The sequence below is a fragment of the Anabrus simplex genome, chromosome 2 (genome assembly GCF_040414725.1).
Source record: "Anabrus simplex isolate iqAnaSimp1 chromosome 2, ASM4041472v1, whole genome shotgun sequence".
Lineage (NCBI taxonomy): Eukaryota > Metazoa > Arthropoda > Insecta > Orthoptera > Tettigoniidae > Anabrus > Anabrus simplex.
In genome coordinates this window covers 440,064,128-440,081,097 of record NC_090266.1, presented here as the reverse complement: position 1 = coordinate 440,081,097, position 16,970 = coordinate 440,064,128, and the positions used below count along the sequence as shown (strand labels likewise).

The 16,970-nt window shown below is 36.3% G+C and overlaps 1 protein-coding gene across 1 annotated transcript in view; it reads right to left on the bottom strand.

The window, feature by feature from the left end:
- Nucleotides 1-16,970, bottom strand: part of TrpA1 (Transient receptor potential cation channel A1) — a 139,959-nt gene that overhangs the window by 43,763 nt on the left and 79,226 nt on the right. Inside the window, exons 13-18 of the mRNA XM_068225998.1 lie at nucleotides 12,196-12,306; nucleotides 10,771-10,878; nucleotides 6,045-6,276; nucleotides 5,682-5,700; nucleotides 2,528-2,800; nucleotides 1,795-1,921 (exon numbers count right to left, since the gene is read on the bottom strand). Of these exons, the coding sequence (XP_068082099.1) occupies nucleotides 1,795-1,921; nucleotides 2,528-2,800; nucleotides 5,682-5,700; nucleotides 6,045-6,276; nucleotides 10,771-10,878; nucleotides 12,196-12,306 (870 nt within the window). The remainder of the gene's footprint in view (nucleotides 1-1,794; nucleotides 1,922-2,527; nucleotides 2,801-5,681; nucleotides 5,701-6,044; nucleotides 6,277-10,770; nucleotides 10,879-12,195; nucleotides 12,307-16,970) is intronic.

Genomic DNA, 16,970 nt, shown 5'->3' with positions numbered 1-16,970 from the left:
GTCCGGTGATATTTGAAGTTGCTCAAATGCATCAGTCTCGTGTCGGTAGATTTACAGGCAATTACTCATGCACATAACATTCCGACATACCGGCATTTCTGAAAACCGTAAATGTGGTTAGTGGGACGTTAAACCATTGACATGATTACGTTTTTATTATTTATTTTTTATTACAAGATATTCTCCACATATTTATTGTATGGAGATTTATCATTCCTATGTTAGGATATCCTGGACAGTATTATTTCAGCATTTATTTGGCTTTTGAAATATCAGTATTGGAATATGCTACACTGTCGTAATTGAAAAGCTTATTTTGGTAGTTTTTAATATTCTATATAGTTTGATGGAATACGCTCGAATTGTTACGATCATTGTCGTTTTCCGTTCGCAGGGCTGAGTGGCTCAGACGGTTGAGACGCTGGCCTTCTGACCCCAACTTGGCAGGTTCGATGCTGGCTCAGTCCGGTGGTATTTGAAGGTACTCAAATACGACAGCCGCGTGTCGGTAGATTTACTGGCACGTAAAAGAACTCCTGAGGGACTAAATTCCGGTACCTCGGCGTCTCCGAAAACCGTAAAAGTAGTTAGTGGGACGTAAAGCAAATAACATTAATTAATTAATTATGTTTTCCGTTCGTCCCTTTCTACTCTATCATTACCTTTGCTACTTCGTTTACCAATGTCCATATTATTTTCTTCCATGTTCAGTACTTTTCTGATAACCTTGGTGGTGAATTCACTTAAGGTGCGTTATCAATGAAAGTGCTAAAGATCACTATGACTATCGTGGTGATGAACCTCCAAATATCAATAATAATTGGTGCAACATTGCAGTGCAACAGGGGAGCACGTTGTTGAACCATTCGAAATTAAAATGTATGAAAAACCCGATATGTGCTGTTGCGGTTGATTGCAGGAGGATGGCTGCATTATTTGTGGCGCTTCACGAACGTCCAGTTATTCCTCCATTATGTCACTGTTGCGTAGGGAACGTGTTTACTCGTGCTCAGCTGACATAAGTAGTTTCCTTGAAGAATACTAAAGCTAGGATTTATTTAAACCGTAAATTTTGTGATAATACCGACAGATGTACGACTTTGATCACACGATAACTATACAATTACGAGACTGCGGATTTTCTTCCCGAGATTTTATACCTTGTGTTTGATAGAATACGGTCACAGTGATGCAAGTGTCGAAGCTCTGGTAGAAGAGGGACATATTCACTGACCTGCAGGTCTGCAACGACTTAGTTACATGACAGAACAAGTATACGCATGGCTTTTACGGGCTGTATACTCTGATCCCAAGCATTTGTTGAAAACTTTGGCAACTAGCATCAGCACGCCTGTTTTAAACTTGATTTGATCTTTGTTTCAAATTAGGAAAAATATATTTTTGTATTAGCAGATATGCTTCCTCCTCCCTCTAATCAAGCGCTGTTTCAATGTTACATTTAATGGAGAGTATTTTATGATTTGATATGTAACTTCGCAGACATTTATAATTCAATGTCTTGCAAAAAATGAATAGTTTACTGCACATAATGGACCTAAGCAAACTCGTTCTTAAACCATCGTAAACACATTCAATGTTAGAAATATTTTGTTCTACAAATAAGTCAGTATCAACAAACGTGGTTCAAATGACTCTTTTCCAGTTCTATTAATATTGAGTTTGAGCCATAATTAGAGTACGCTTTGAAGGACTTCGTTCTAAAGTTATTCGTATTCAAGAAAAGCTTCTGAATAAGTGTAATATACATTGGTCTTTTCTAAACGTATATCTTACCTGAGACAAAAGAATATAAAATGCGAGACCAAACGCAATTATCAGGATAGAGAAAACTACCAAAACTTTGATGAGAGTTTGGAGTATTTCCAAAAACATCACAACATAGATTCCAACTTGATCAAACCTGAAAAGAGAAAGCCATTTTAGGAACAAATACAAGAGATGGGCATTAGTCACAGTTTAAAAGTTATCAGAATACTGAGTTTCACACTGTTAGATATTTTGACTACTGTAAGAGCAGTTTCATTAACGTGAAATAAAAATACTCTGTAAAGATACTGACAATATTAGAAATAACTCTACCCAATTTCACTGAGAACTGCATCTAAAACGTACATTTAAGACATAGCGTACTTAACTCACTGCCGGAGAAGCAATGTAAGAATGTAATTAAAGTAAGAGGCCCTTGTTACAATATCTCGCACACAAATGCATAAAGATGCACAAGCTCCTGCATTAAAGGAATATTGGGCGTCACCGTCATATTCACACCAATAACAAGGATCTGTTCAATTTTCAATTTCACAAGATTTCTCTTTAGGAAACCTGTGTTATTTGTTGTTTGACTAATGAACATGGCTAAGAAATATGATATAACAATAGATGAAGTTTAGCCTCCAACACATATTTCAGCACTGAGTAATTCGTTTTCACCCGAATTTTGCATTACCGTCATCCTAAAATATAACGAAGAGCATCATGGAACTTGTTCTAAATTCATTATACTTGCCTCTGAAGATAGAGAAGTAAGTTGAACCAGCTGAGGAAAACCGTCACAGACGCACTCGATAATTGCAGGTCATCGAATTTCCCAGAGAAGATTGGAACCACCATAATAGTAGATGAGACGTTTAGTAGCCATGATACCAGGTTAATTGGGTCCAGTAAATAGCGCCACCTTTGCTGGTATAATTGAACTGTTTCCCGTAAGGAATTCAATCCTATGTACGTCATGATAGCTACTGCACTCATGTACATCATAGGCGTTGCAAGATGTGTCAGTCTGTTGAACTAAAGTAGATATATACTGTATTATCCACAATGATTTGTATTCATAACCTTATCGTCTACAACATTAATTTACCGTGTGACTGAAATGTTTAATTAAAAGTAAATATGTCCTTATCATGTTATCTATAAAATTAGTTCTATTTTCAAAAGTTTCCTCATATAAATACAATGATGATGATGATTATGGTTTTTGTTTTCCAAATGGGCCTAACATCAATGTCAACTGCCTCTATAAATTCAAAGTACGTCACAGCGATACAGAAAAACTTCATTCAGGAAGCATAAAACAAAATAAACAAAGTTGTGAAACATATTTACCTTCAAATGGTTTACTTACCAAGAATAGTTCAATTTATGGAACATAATATTTGTCAATTCAGTACGTTATGTTAAAACCTGTATACACCATTTGGTTATCCAATGTGGGATGCAATGTGATTAGAATTTATATTTAAGTTCCTTATTTGATATTTTGACTGTTTTCGAGGAAAGAAAAAATTAATATAATACGTCTGGTCCAAGGTATCTACTATGTATTAATATTTAAGTATTCCTCTTCGAAATATATCATATAATTATGTGAAAAGAGGTACTGAAATCAGATGAAATGAAATAAATGACCAAATGTTTATTTTTCTATTTGCTACATACCGAACCATTTAGTCGATTTTATATCACTTACTGTTTGTGATACTGTCAACGTTTCCTTTCTGTAATATCAAGATGTTCCTCATAGGTCAGGACTTAATTTTATTCATTCTACTGCTTAAATAGGCTTATCACTTCCTTCTTGATAACACCTTGATGTTTACCGAGCCGTTTATTCGAGTATGCATCACATAGTGTTCATGATTCTGTCAACGTTTCCTTGCTATAATGTAAAAATATTCCTCATAGGTCAGCTAATTTTTAGTGATATTTTGGTTGTTTTTTAATTGAAATAGGTTGTTTCGTCCTCATGTGTTGTCTTATCTGTATGAGACACTTTCGTTACTTTTAATTGACGATCGCAGACATACTTCGTTGTTCTGGTTGAAGAAGTAGCAGAGCAAAGGATTGACTGTCACACTCGTTCTACCTATACCTGCATTATTTGAGACCAGATCATTGAAAGATCCGCGCCATGCCTTTCCCTTTGCCAATGAAAGTGCATTGTAATGTTACCCTTTCAATCGTGTATTTCAGTGCGGCCCTTTAATTACACACCTGAACATTTAGGCAGTCCATGAAACCTTACATTTATCTCCAGTAATAAAATAATGGAGGCATGTGTTTTACAAAATTTTCAATGAGAATTAAGGAGGAGTGTTTAAAGCTAGGACGACTATAAATTGAAAAATCCCTTTCGAGAAATTTGAAAATGAATATACCTTACATTCAGAGTGTTACTTCCATTATGAAATGCTCATGAAATAGTTTTATCCATTAAGTACATAAATAAATAAATAAATAAATAAATAAATAAATAAATAAATAAATAAATAAATAAATAAGTAAATAAATTAATAAATAAATAAATAAATAAATAAATAAATTTTATTTACTATAAATCAAAAACCGTAATGATTCACTGTAGTCAAAATTACGAAGGTAAGAAGTTTCTATTATTTCTCTTCATTTTGCTTTGGTTGTCTTGATTAACTCGCCCAGTTAGGGTAAGTAGGTATATGCATGATATATCAGCAACTCGTAATTTCGGAGGAAATTCTGATGCAGCAGGGAAAATTGAGCTCTAGCCAAGTTGGTAGGAACGCAGTAACGAAACCGCTAATCCCTTACACATATCATAGTTTTTACTGATACTAAGCAATACATCAGATGTGTTGAATTTGTCACTTATTCCAATTAACATATGACCAATTCAAACTGTCACAGAATAAAGGTTCTAGCATTCTCTTTAAATTTACGTGTGCTCTGAGGAGAACACCAGGTGTATGCATAAGTCTTTTCCGGTTTAACTACGAGATGGCACCAGCAAACAGTATTGCAGCGTATGAATTTGACACATACGTCAGTTTGTTCGTCTGACATTAACCTAGAAACACACGAAAGTTGAGTCTACCAAGCACTAGCGTCTGTGTTGCATCGTTCAGTGATCATGTCGACGTTTGTGCCTGGAAAAGAACAATTGCGGCAGGCATTGTCTTTCTTATTTAATAAAAGGGAAAAGACTATGGAAAGTCATCGTTTGCTGGTAGAAACATCTGGTGAACACGCCCCATCGATTAGAACATGCGAGATATGGTTTCAACAATTTAAACTTGGTGATTTCAATGTAAAATACAGTGCGCGCTCTGGACACAAACTCAACAGCAATTAATTGACTCAAGCATTAAATGTGTCACAAGAAACAATCAGCAGACATTTACGAGCAGTGAGGAAGATCAATAAACTCGGTAAATGGGTCCCACACGATTTGAATGAACGGAAAATGGAAAATCGCAAAATCACTTGTGAAATGCTGCTTAACGCCACGAAAGAAAAGCATTTCTGTACTGAATTGTGACGGGTGACGAAAAATAATTTTATTTTGAAAACTCGAAGTGGAGAAAATCGTGGCTGTCACCTGGCAAATCCTGTCCTTCAACAAGAAGACCAAATCGCTTCGGCAAGAGGACAATGCTTTGTGTCTGGTAGGACCAGAGCGGTATTGTGTATTATGAACTCTTGAATCCCGGCGAAACCGTTAATGCACAACGCTATAGTCAACAAAGATTTATTTAAATCACGCATTGATCGAAAGACGACCAGAATGGGCCAGAAGGCATGGCAAAGTGATTTTTTTACACGACAATGCGCCATCTCACGTAGGAAAACCTGTGAAAGACACCTTGAAATCGCTTGGATGAGACATCCATTCGCACCCGCCGTACTGCTCCGACCTGGCGCCATCTGACTAACACCTCTTCACATCAATGGAGCACTCGCTTGCAGAACAGCACTTCAGCAATTTCCAGGAAATTGGAAAACGGCTCAACAAATGTTTTGACACAAAAACAAGCAGTTTTTCTGGCATGTTATTTCTAAACTACCTGAAAGATGGGCGAAGTGTGTGAAAGCCGATGGCCAATATTTTGATTAAACAAGAAATGAATTTCTCTTGAAAATTACGCGTTTATTTTACCAGAAAACGTATGCAAACACCTGGTATCAAACTTAAAAATCAATCCGTTTTATATTTGAAGAGGAATTGTACACGTTGATCACGATTATGTCAAATGAGAAAACAAAATTACTTACTTTGCCATGAGTGATGTTGCTGAAGGAGTTGTTTTTATATAATGAGTCTTGGTAGGCATCTAGTTCCATAAGTTTGGCAGAGAAGAAGGTAACAAAAGCCAAGAATATGCTATAGAAGAGTAGATTGGCTAAATGGAAGTATTTGCCATAAGAATTCCACTTCATTTGGAGGTACTTTTGACTCAAGGGATGAGCTAGAAGTTCGACACGTCCATGGGCTACCATAGCCTGTAATAAGAAAATAATAGTGGTACACTAATTAAAAGAAATAACAAATACATTCTCACGGTAGAAGAACTCAAATACATAAATAAGAGACTACCTAATTAAACACGGAGGACTCAACATATTTTTCTTCTCCTTCTCCCTCTTCGTTCTCTGCTTTTGGAGTATTAGATTCAAGCAATTTTTGCCAGAATATTTTATTTTAAATGCTCTTTCTAAGCTCCTATGAAATGTAGTTTAACACTGCAAATTAAGCGTTCGAATTTCACTCACCCAATTCGTTAAGGGCTGTTGCCTCGAGCTTTGTATATATGCTACTGAAACCTTAACTCATTCCTCCGTAACTATCTCTTGAGGTTTCCTGTAGCACTCCGTTATTGCACTTAATTTAATTCTTTCTACTACTTAAATATATTCATCACCTCTTTGTACATTATGGAGGCTCGTTGCTGTAACGCATGATAGGATGGGCTAATATGTGGTATTAGCATGATTCCCGTCGTTATATTAAATGTCTCACTCAAAAACATGTTATGCATCCTCGTCGATGCCTACATCATTTAAAGAAAGTAACGTATAATGTTGGACTATTTTCTACGTGAACTTCTTTCCTCCTACATCCATCCTCAGGCAATAAATAGGTACGATGTAGTAGTTTATGATATTCCATTGTATTTCATACAATTGAATCAGAGTTTCGGATATCTGCATTCAGCCACTCTTCTTCTTCTACTTCTTCTTTTCTCCTTGACCGTTTTCAGTTATCTTTGTTCAGCACATTGTAAGAATTTAGCCCAGTTTTACGAACGGATGCTTTTCCTGATGTCAACCATATTGGGAAGGACGAATTGGCTATTGCATGTTTCTGTGGTGGTTTGTAGTGTGATGTGAGTGTACGTTCAGCCATTGTTTTCGGGAAGTATTTTCCATCAAATCAGATATCTCTTAGTGCTAAGTTTTATTGTATGCTGAATTAATTTACGGTATATTCTACGTTGACAGGAATAGAGTGATGACACAGTCCATGAATTACATTATATTTATAGTACACATTTGTGTAGTTCATTTCACATTTGTACACATTATCTTAGCCACAGTGCTTGAAACTGTGTACCTTAGCCTGGGGTACTGAGCGATTTTGTCGTTTACCTCATCAGTCATTCATCAATGACAACTTTCTGCGTTTATAGGCTCAGTCCTCTCTTTCAAAGTGAAATACGTGTTTCGATGTAAGCTTAAATGGCTTCCACATTTTACCAGTATTAAATATGTTAGTGTCATTTATACAGGTGTTAAAACGAAATAATAAGCCTCAATTTTTATTGTGGATACGTAAAGAGTATTGGTTGTATGTATGTGTGTAAGTAGTATTCATTCATAATATAATACACTTTCCGATGGGTGTTGTTATGTGTTTCAGCTATCGATTTCCGTCTATTATATTCATTAACGTAATAAACTCAACAATATTGCTGAAAGTCGAAATTATACATTTCATTGCTTCGTTATGCTTTGTCCGCTGTAGCATACTCCAACTGAGGAAAATTGTGTAATAAAATAAAACTCGTAATTTTGTCAAGTATGTGTTAGTTCTAATAGAGATAGAATGGTAGCACACATCTTAAGACACCCAGGATTTCGCAGTTGGTTTTTGAGGGAAGTGTAGGCGGTAAGAACGGTAGGGGTAGACCAAGGTCTCAGTATGAGAAGCAGATTAGAGCAGATGTAGGATTCAGAATTTTCGTGGAAATGAAAAGGTTAGCGCAGGATAAGCTGGCATGGAAATCTGCATCAAAGCAGTCTATGTACTGATGACTCAAACAACGACATTTTCGAACATTTATCCCTCTTATTAAATTTATATTGGTTTTGCTTTACATATTCTGTTCTTTCATGATGAACTGAATTTAAATATATCCCATATAAATTGTGTTAATTATTGTTGAGCTGTATAATTTAAAGTCCATCGTATTTCTTACCCTCTTTCAGTTTTTACCTAATATAAATATTTTCTTTGTTTTATCATTTACTTGAAATGTGAGAATAATTTATATCCATCTTAAATGATCATTCGAGTGAACACCTTCGTGTAAATTAATGTTATAATGTGCTGTAAAAATTATAGGTGTCAGATTCTGCTCTCGAATAGAGGCTTGCTAATATATTGCGAGCATGCTTGGAAAAAGCCTGTGAAGCAAGGTGATATCCGTACACGTAGCTGCTGTGCAGTGTAAGAAATGCTAACAAATAAAGTAGTAATTTCATTGTCCACCAAATGGGTGTCTAGGTGCTTTATTGTGCACCTATATATAGCGTAATTATGCAGAGCGTCTATGAGTGTTAAAATTGATAAGTGAATAGTTTCAGAACCACATACCCAAAGAAAAAACATCCGCCCATGTGAGTAGTGCCTTATAGATTAATTTTTGATGACAACGAGCTTCCTTGTCGCCTTTTAAGCAAAAATTGGACCCGATGGGAGGGCAGCATTGAATACAAGGGAGCTTGTACAAACGATCTTCCTCTTGAGCACCTTACATATTTTTATAATTCTGTGCAGGACTATCCGGGCGTATGAAACCTAATTAACGGCAAATTTCCCCACAGTATGTGGTTGTTGATGGCCGACATTGTAACGAGTTCCATATCTTATCACACCCTCTGCCTACGGTAGGTTCATGTTATTGTGATAGCTGCTTCAAATCTCAAAACAGGATTACTTTTTCCTGGTGAGTTCATTCACTGAAATGAAGAAGAGCGAAAATTGTTATTCACCTGATGTCTAATATCTTTCATATATCATATGTTTCAGGAAGTATTCGTACACTTGTGCGAACATCACAAGGAAGAATGGATTTTGCTCCTCATGTGTTCAGTGTGCTTATAATTTTAAATTGGTTGATGTTTGCAATATTTCAGTTTTGTAAATACAGGATACAATGTTTAACACATAAATGTTATAGAGAATTCTAAACTGTCTCATTTTCGTTTTCGTTTTTCCATCAACCACGTATTTTAGAAAGAAAATGCATATGGAGTATATGCTATAATGTAATATATGGGTTAATTACATTTCAAATTATGTTTACAGCAATTAAAAAGGGAAGTTATTCGTGGATGTTCAACAGCTTTCTAACATTAGCCAGCCACTCAACGGACTCATAATGTTTTCAAAAATTTTGTTTGATCTCTAATGACAAGTTGCAAACAAAATTATCGATGGCCTATATTGAATACCTCGTATCTCACAAAGTTCTTCCTATCCATTATTTCCCTTAAGAATGATTATGCCTCGCAGCCACACGTGGATATGCAGTCCATCAGAACAATGTTCGTTGTGTTCTTTCTTCCTATGCCGATGTGTGAAGGAAAAAGAACCTTACCGTACCGTACTATAGGGAAGTATGTTTTGCGTGACGTATTTACTAACTCCTAGAGTATAATTTTTATAAGGTTCATTTTCCTTTACTCGTAAGCATAGGAACATGAACCCAACGAACATTGTTTTGATGGACTGCATACCCACATGTGGCTGGAAGGCGTGACCAGTCTCAAGGGAAATAATGGATAGGAAGAACTTTGTGAGGTACGAGGTATTCAATCTAGGCCATCGTTATGAAAAGAAAGGGAGCACTGCTCCAAGCGCGCGATGATGTATCTGTTTCTAATCAATATTTAACACTTATCCATTCGAAATTTAAAATATTGTCTATTTGCTTAAGGGAAAGAACATTTACTGAAAAATTATATTCCCGTAGTGCCCTAAGCCTATTTTATGTGTATATGACAATATATTGGGATATTATGAACGTAAGACCTTAAGAGAACTTATCTCAGCTTTTTGTCCCTTGCTTCTCACAAAAATTATGTTTATGGTATTTTATGTTCTTTATTAGAACTTAACAGTATTAAATTTCCTCACTAGTTGCTTTTGTTTAATGAACATTCGAAATGGACATGAAAGTCAACCACTTAGCAGAAAGTTGTGAATGACGTAGAGAAAAATCTGATAAATACTTGTTCGTGAATATGTTTGGTAATACGTTCACCAGTCCCTAATTTTAACTAGAGAATGCTCCTCTGTAACGCGGAGTATTTGTGAAACCAGCTTACGGTTTATTTCTACAAGATAATGCATGCATATTACAAGTATTTGACCATGAATGAAATGTGGTTGCACTTACTGTCATTGACATCTATACTTCATAAGCCAACACATATTCACAGACATTACCCTAATCAAAGCTGAAAAAGAAATTCTGTAGCCCATAAATATATGATTACAGGAGTGCATGCTTTATAACATGCAGATTCATCAATGAACCCGTGTGTTCGTACCTGACACTTTCCGTGAAAGTTATGTCTTGGTTGATCGAAATTAATACCTTTTACACATTCATCAATATTAAGTCTACCTAGCACCATGCACAAACAGCCACACATTTGTAAAGCATTTTACTCACCTGCAATAGTAGGAAGTTATCAGAAGATACTTACATTCACTACAATTAATGGTGGCTGGCGCCATTTGGGGTTGTTCAACAGCTTCCTTACTCTAGCCACCTGCTCAGGTGAGTACTGATAGTTGCAGAAGTTATAACTGATCTGCGACAACATATAAAAGAGTTGTTTCTGCTTCTTACTGAGGAAAAACAACTAAAATGTTTGATGGTATTGCTTCTGCATATGACAAACACATTCTAATTATAATGATTTAGAAAAGAATCGGCATTCAGTAAAATTCCATCAGTTGTATGAAATCATGAGGGAACAAAGAAAATGTATATATGGATAATAACATGTAGTGAGAATTGGGTATGATGCTGCAATCTTCAGAGTAATAAACAAAGCAAAGTTTTCAAAATCAATGTGACAGCATCAGTTTAAAATTAATATTATTCGTAAAATGTACCAAGGCTGTATATAATACTTGCTATGCTGGCAAAAATATAGAATCACAGTTCACTCTAACAACAGTCCTAATGAGGAACAAATACATGTTTACCAGTACACTGACCATATTCTATAGGCAAATTACACGAGTAAAATCTAATGTACTACGTTTATGATGATATATGCTGAATAGTCTACAAACAAATATCCAGGAACCAGCCTTATACACGCATTGAAATAATTATATTGTAATTCGTGTTGATATGCATACAAAGCACGGAATATATACGTTCGTTGGTAATAATCATCTCCTGAAACAACCTCCCGTAGCAGAGAACGTGAAATTTTCGAGCCTTCGTTTTGACTTGAATTTACAATGGTCTACAGAGCGCATTATAACATGCCTTCATACACCGTAACATGCTCATATTAACTCAAATCTTCTTTCTTCAGTTCTGATAAAGTCTTCCACAACTTCTGCTAGTCAGTCTATCTCAGGTGATCGTCAGAATCTGTGACATTACTCAGTCAGATATATTTGTATTTAAGCAGAGCCAAGGTTTTATCCAAATGCCTTAGCAAGTGGCGTTTTTACATATTGCAAAAAGGTAAAAACGTTGCTTGGATTCTAACCCATTCATCACCTAACAATGTACTATGACATTCCAAGTAGGAACATTATTAATTTTTGTTACTAATGCAGTAATAACATGCATAGCAGCAAAGCTAATTTTATACATTTTGTACTTTTTCATCAATTTGAGTGGATTTACATACTTAATGTTATAATACTGGTAACAAGATCTGAACGTGTCCTTTTTCATAACAGATATATAAACGTGTATCCATTCATAAAAGGAATAGGTCCTGTTTAAAATACAGCACAAAATAATGAAGTATGAAAATTCCAAACATGCTTAACAAACACCAATGTCAAAGCAACAGCAAATACGGACAAATAACTGCCTCACTCTTTAAGACGTTGCACAATAATTCTTCATGCAGAGCAAATTGCTGTCAGAAACTTACATTAAGTGCTGGGAGAGGTATCGGCTTTGAAATGAGCAGCAGTTCACCCGTTCTCTGATCCATCTGTGCATACATGGATGGACACTGAAGGCACGTGAAGCTATACTTGATCTGTGGTGACGTTTTGATGATATCACAGCGGCAGAAAGTGAAGTGATTAGAAAGAAGAGAAAATAGCAATAAGGAAAGATAACAAACCCAAGAAAGACAGGTAGGTATAATTAAATAAAAGCAGCAGGTGACTGTTCTCCCTCAATTGCTATAGGTAGCGTAACTTAAAAGTTGGGCTAAATCCCCTGTCATTATCACCTTAAGGTATATTCGTTACTGGAAAACTGAAACAGAATATCCCAAGCCCTTTTTTTTCCTTCACGATGATTCTCCTTCGTCATATCTTTAACAAATGGAAGGCCTCAAAATATCATACTACATTCACATGAGTCACTCAAATATATTATTAGTATGCATTATAAACATTTTCCCATTGAAAATTTTCAACTTGTCAACGCGAAGTGCTGGATAACATGCACCCAATTATTATTCATTTCATGAAAAATAACCATAATTTGAATAAAGTATTTTATAAATTAAGTTCAGCGAACCTAACAAGTAATATATTCCGGTCGCCTAAGTATTCATATACTGTTTATTTTTGAAACAAGTGGAAGTCACATCCAAGCTATAAGCTATCATACTATGTATTCGATTTTTAGTATGGTGTTGGAAAGCTGCATATCATGCTGTGGAATTACTATACAATCGTATAAAATATAAGAAAAAGCACGTAAAGCATTCAAGATGGGACTCACTTAATTTATCTTCTTCCGATCGGTATAAATTTAAGAGTTCTTATAATAAGTTTAAACAAGACGCATTTACTTATCAGTGGCCTTAATATCAATTTTAATGTTTTCCGCAAAGAAGCGGTGAAACCGAATCCCCCCTAGCGTGAATGGCACATCAGAAAATGTACAGTATCACTTCCGTTAATCAATGGTAATACTTATATTCAAACCGAAAGTATGGTACAATATTACATTCAACCTGGTGGCTAACACTATTAAATGGACGTAAGAACTCCACGGCACAACAGCCCCGAAGGGCCATGACCTACCAAGTGACCGTTGCTCAGACCGAGGACCTGCAGATTACGAGGTGTCGTGTGGTCAGCCCGACAAATCCTCTCGGCCATTATTCTTGGCTTTATAGACATACTTCACCGTCAGATAGCTTCTCAATTATAATCACGTAGGCTGAATGGACCACGAACCAGCCCTCCTATTCAGGCAACAATCTCTGGCCTGGTCGGGAATCGAACCCGGGGCCTCCGGGTAAGAGGCAGGCACGCTACCCGCACACTGCAGGGCCGCCTTTGAAGTGCAAAACCACAGAAAATTACTTCTAGAATGGCCGGACGTAGGACTTTAATCCACATTTCATTTAATCCCCAGTTTCAGTGTAATCCTATCAGTTCATTATTAGCCTTAAATTTGTTGTAAAAGCAGGACTCGATGTATTATGCAACTTAGATCATGAAGGTGGCTTACATCATTTCGAATGGTATTTCAATCGGCCACTTCTGCACTTCCGAGCATGCATTACTTGTAATCAGTTATTCAATAAGCCGTAACCTGTCTTGAAGCTGAAAATTTGGAAGTATTTGTTTGCATTCAGTTGTAAAGATTCTGAAATTCCTTCAAACACAAGGTTAATTACTTCATTAAAAACGCACCCTAAAAGGGTGTGAGTGGATCATTCTGAGAAGGGACTATCTTCCGTATAGTTACTGCCAACTATAGACTTCCAGCGTCATGTCTTCGAAAGGCACCGATTTTCAAATCTATGGTGGAGTCCATCACAAGCGTTCATCAAACTATGTTATATTTATTATAATGCTATCAGTTACTTACAGTACGTCTCATTATCCGCTCTTAGAATTCTAAAGAAATGAAGAATATTTTAAGGGTTATTGAAAGTAAAACATACATACGAGTACCATATGTCGGTATACTAATTTGTATATCCTATATCAAGTATGATGGACACCTCTGCCTTGACCTTACTATAGCCTTGTGACCTGGGCATTCTCATGAAGTCAGTAAATAAAAAATGGTTATTAAAGACGGAGTCACTGAAATTCTTACTCGAACTTTTTTCAACATAATCTGCACGAATATTGAGGCACGTATCCCATCGTCCTACTAGAGCACCATATACATGCCTCATGAAATGTTTTGGGTTGCTGGCTCAGGCATGTACGCACAACTTCAATCGAGTTCTTCATCGTCTGCAAAATATTTGCACCCGATGTGAGTTTCTTAGCGTAACACACAAGTCAAGGTCATTTGAGGCTGGTTTTCAGAAAGGTTTCATCTTAAGTCAGGAATGGTCCCCATAGTTTCTCATATCATATCGGACAATAAGGCTATGTCTGCTATCTTCCTTGCTCAAGCCCTTTCCTATTCCAGCGTCGTTGAAAACCTGTTTGTGTTATTTTAACATTGCGAACTAGCAAGGAAAAGTACTTGAGACAAGCGGTAACCAGCTTCCATCTGCCCTCGTTTAAAATATTTAAGAAAGAAAAACACACTTCTATTATTCGTTCCTGACTTGTGAAGAAAGTTTCCGTCTTGTTTAACTTTACTTGCTCTATCAGGATTCTTTCCAAGCCAGGGTAATTTTCTTCAATATTTTGATTTTGAATGAATAATATTCAATAATATTCAATAATATTCAATAATATTCAATATTCAAATGGAGTGGTCTTCTAATGTGATTGTGAGAGTGATTTTTCCTATTTGGTAAGTCGTCTATAAGACAAACGTACCAAGACAGTAAACATCAAAGAACCATCATTCATGTAATTTAAGATTTATTGCCCATTAACTGCATTCGGTGTTCTGGAACTTTAAGTTTTCCACCACTATCATGTATTATGTGTTCACCAATGCAATTTCTAAGCTTCCCCATCACTCATTTGTATATAACGAACTGGTCTGATGTGCGAATTGCTCCAAACTTCCTATTTGTCCGGAACTCTTTAACGCACTCCTCAGGGGACCTTCCATACTATTCTCCTTCAATGCCATACAAATTCTTATAACTGAGTCGCTGAATACAAATTATGATCATCTCCACGAATATGTTCTATCCATTTTCCAACGTAAATTACATCTTTGTACGAAAAATATTATATAATCTTCCTTAATTGCATTCACATCCGCAAGAGATCTGCAACCAACTTCAGTGAAGTGGAGATATTAGAGTATTTGAGTTCTGAGAACCATCTACTGCATAAACGAGATAACTGTTCTAGATTTGAGGATATCAGGGTTGACAAGAACTAGTTCGAACTCATTGTCACTTCGTAAGACAATTGCCCTTTGTTGTTCGTAGTAGATTTTGGATTCGATCTAAATTCACCTAAATATACGGTAAATAAGAAAGAAATGATTCTCCGCCCTGTGTAAGTAATCTAAATGCCTTTGATCACATTAGGGTAAGGGTCTGCTTTACAAGGGCTGTGCCAGGCTAGCAATAGCCACAAGCAATTATTATGTTAGTTGTTGTGTGTGGTACCGCACCTTGGGAAGAAGAATGACACAGGTGCAAAAATTATGCCTCTGAGATAATTGCAATATAAGAATAAAAAGTATATTAAAATAAATAAAATATTTAATATATAAGTATATAACACATAAAATATATTAAAACTGAATTGATTATTAATTCTTCTATCGCAATTATTTCACAAGTATAATTTTGCGCTTGTGACCCACTTCATCCCAAGGTGCGATATGTGGGTTGCAGTGGTGTTGGGAACATTACAAACACCCAGCCCCGATCCAGAGGAATTAAACAGTTTAAGGTTAATATCTCCAACAAGGCCCGGAATCGAACCCCGGGCCCTCTGAAGAGAAAGCGACTACACTGACCAAGGAGCTGGACAACTAGCTGCTTAAATTGATAGGGATTTGACATTATTCAATACAGTTTTTAAACACTGGATACGATTAGTAAAATGGACAGTATGCCCGAGATTAACTCTGATGATGAAGATATTATTGTCAGTGTCTGTATTAAAATTCCTACGTCATGTAGGCTATATTATTTTATACATGTCGCAGTCCGGTCTAGAGAGTCAAGAATAACGGCCGAGAGAATTCGTCGTGCTGACCACACGACACCTCATAATCTGAAGACCTTCGGGCTGAGCAGCGGTCACTTGGTAGGCCCTGGCCCTTCAGGGCTGTTGCGCAATGGGGTTACGTTTTATATATATATATATATACATATGTGTGTTTCGCAGTTCCATAGTATTTACGGTATGTAGCAGCAACGAGAGTAAGTCCTTGTATTTTACATGTAGAGTGAAGCAAATTTTGATCTTCGCAGCATTCTTCCTGTAGCAGTATCACGTCTATTTGGTTGCCATGGATTATTTTCGTTAGGTGGTCAAGGTAGTCACTTTTGACTCTAGTTAATCCATTCTGTACTGAGTTGTAGGATATTCAACAAATAACCAACGATTTTTGTCATTGGTGGCCTCTGAAAACAGTTCATTATCGGAAAACACATTCTTCTGAATGTTCTGATTGCTGGAATATCCCGAAGCAGAATTTAAAGTATAGCAACCAATGTTGTTGCTTACCTAGCACTACCCAAGGGTGACGTGTTGGGTACTTTAACGTTAAACCTATGGACGTAAAGCAGCATCGAACCCGTAGAGGTGGAAACATATAACCACACAAAATACAAACATTCTGCAATAAATA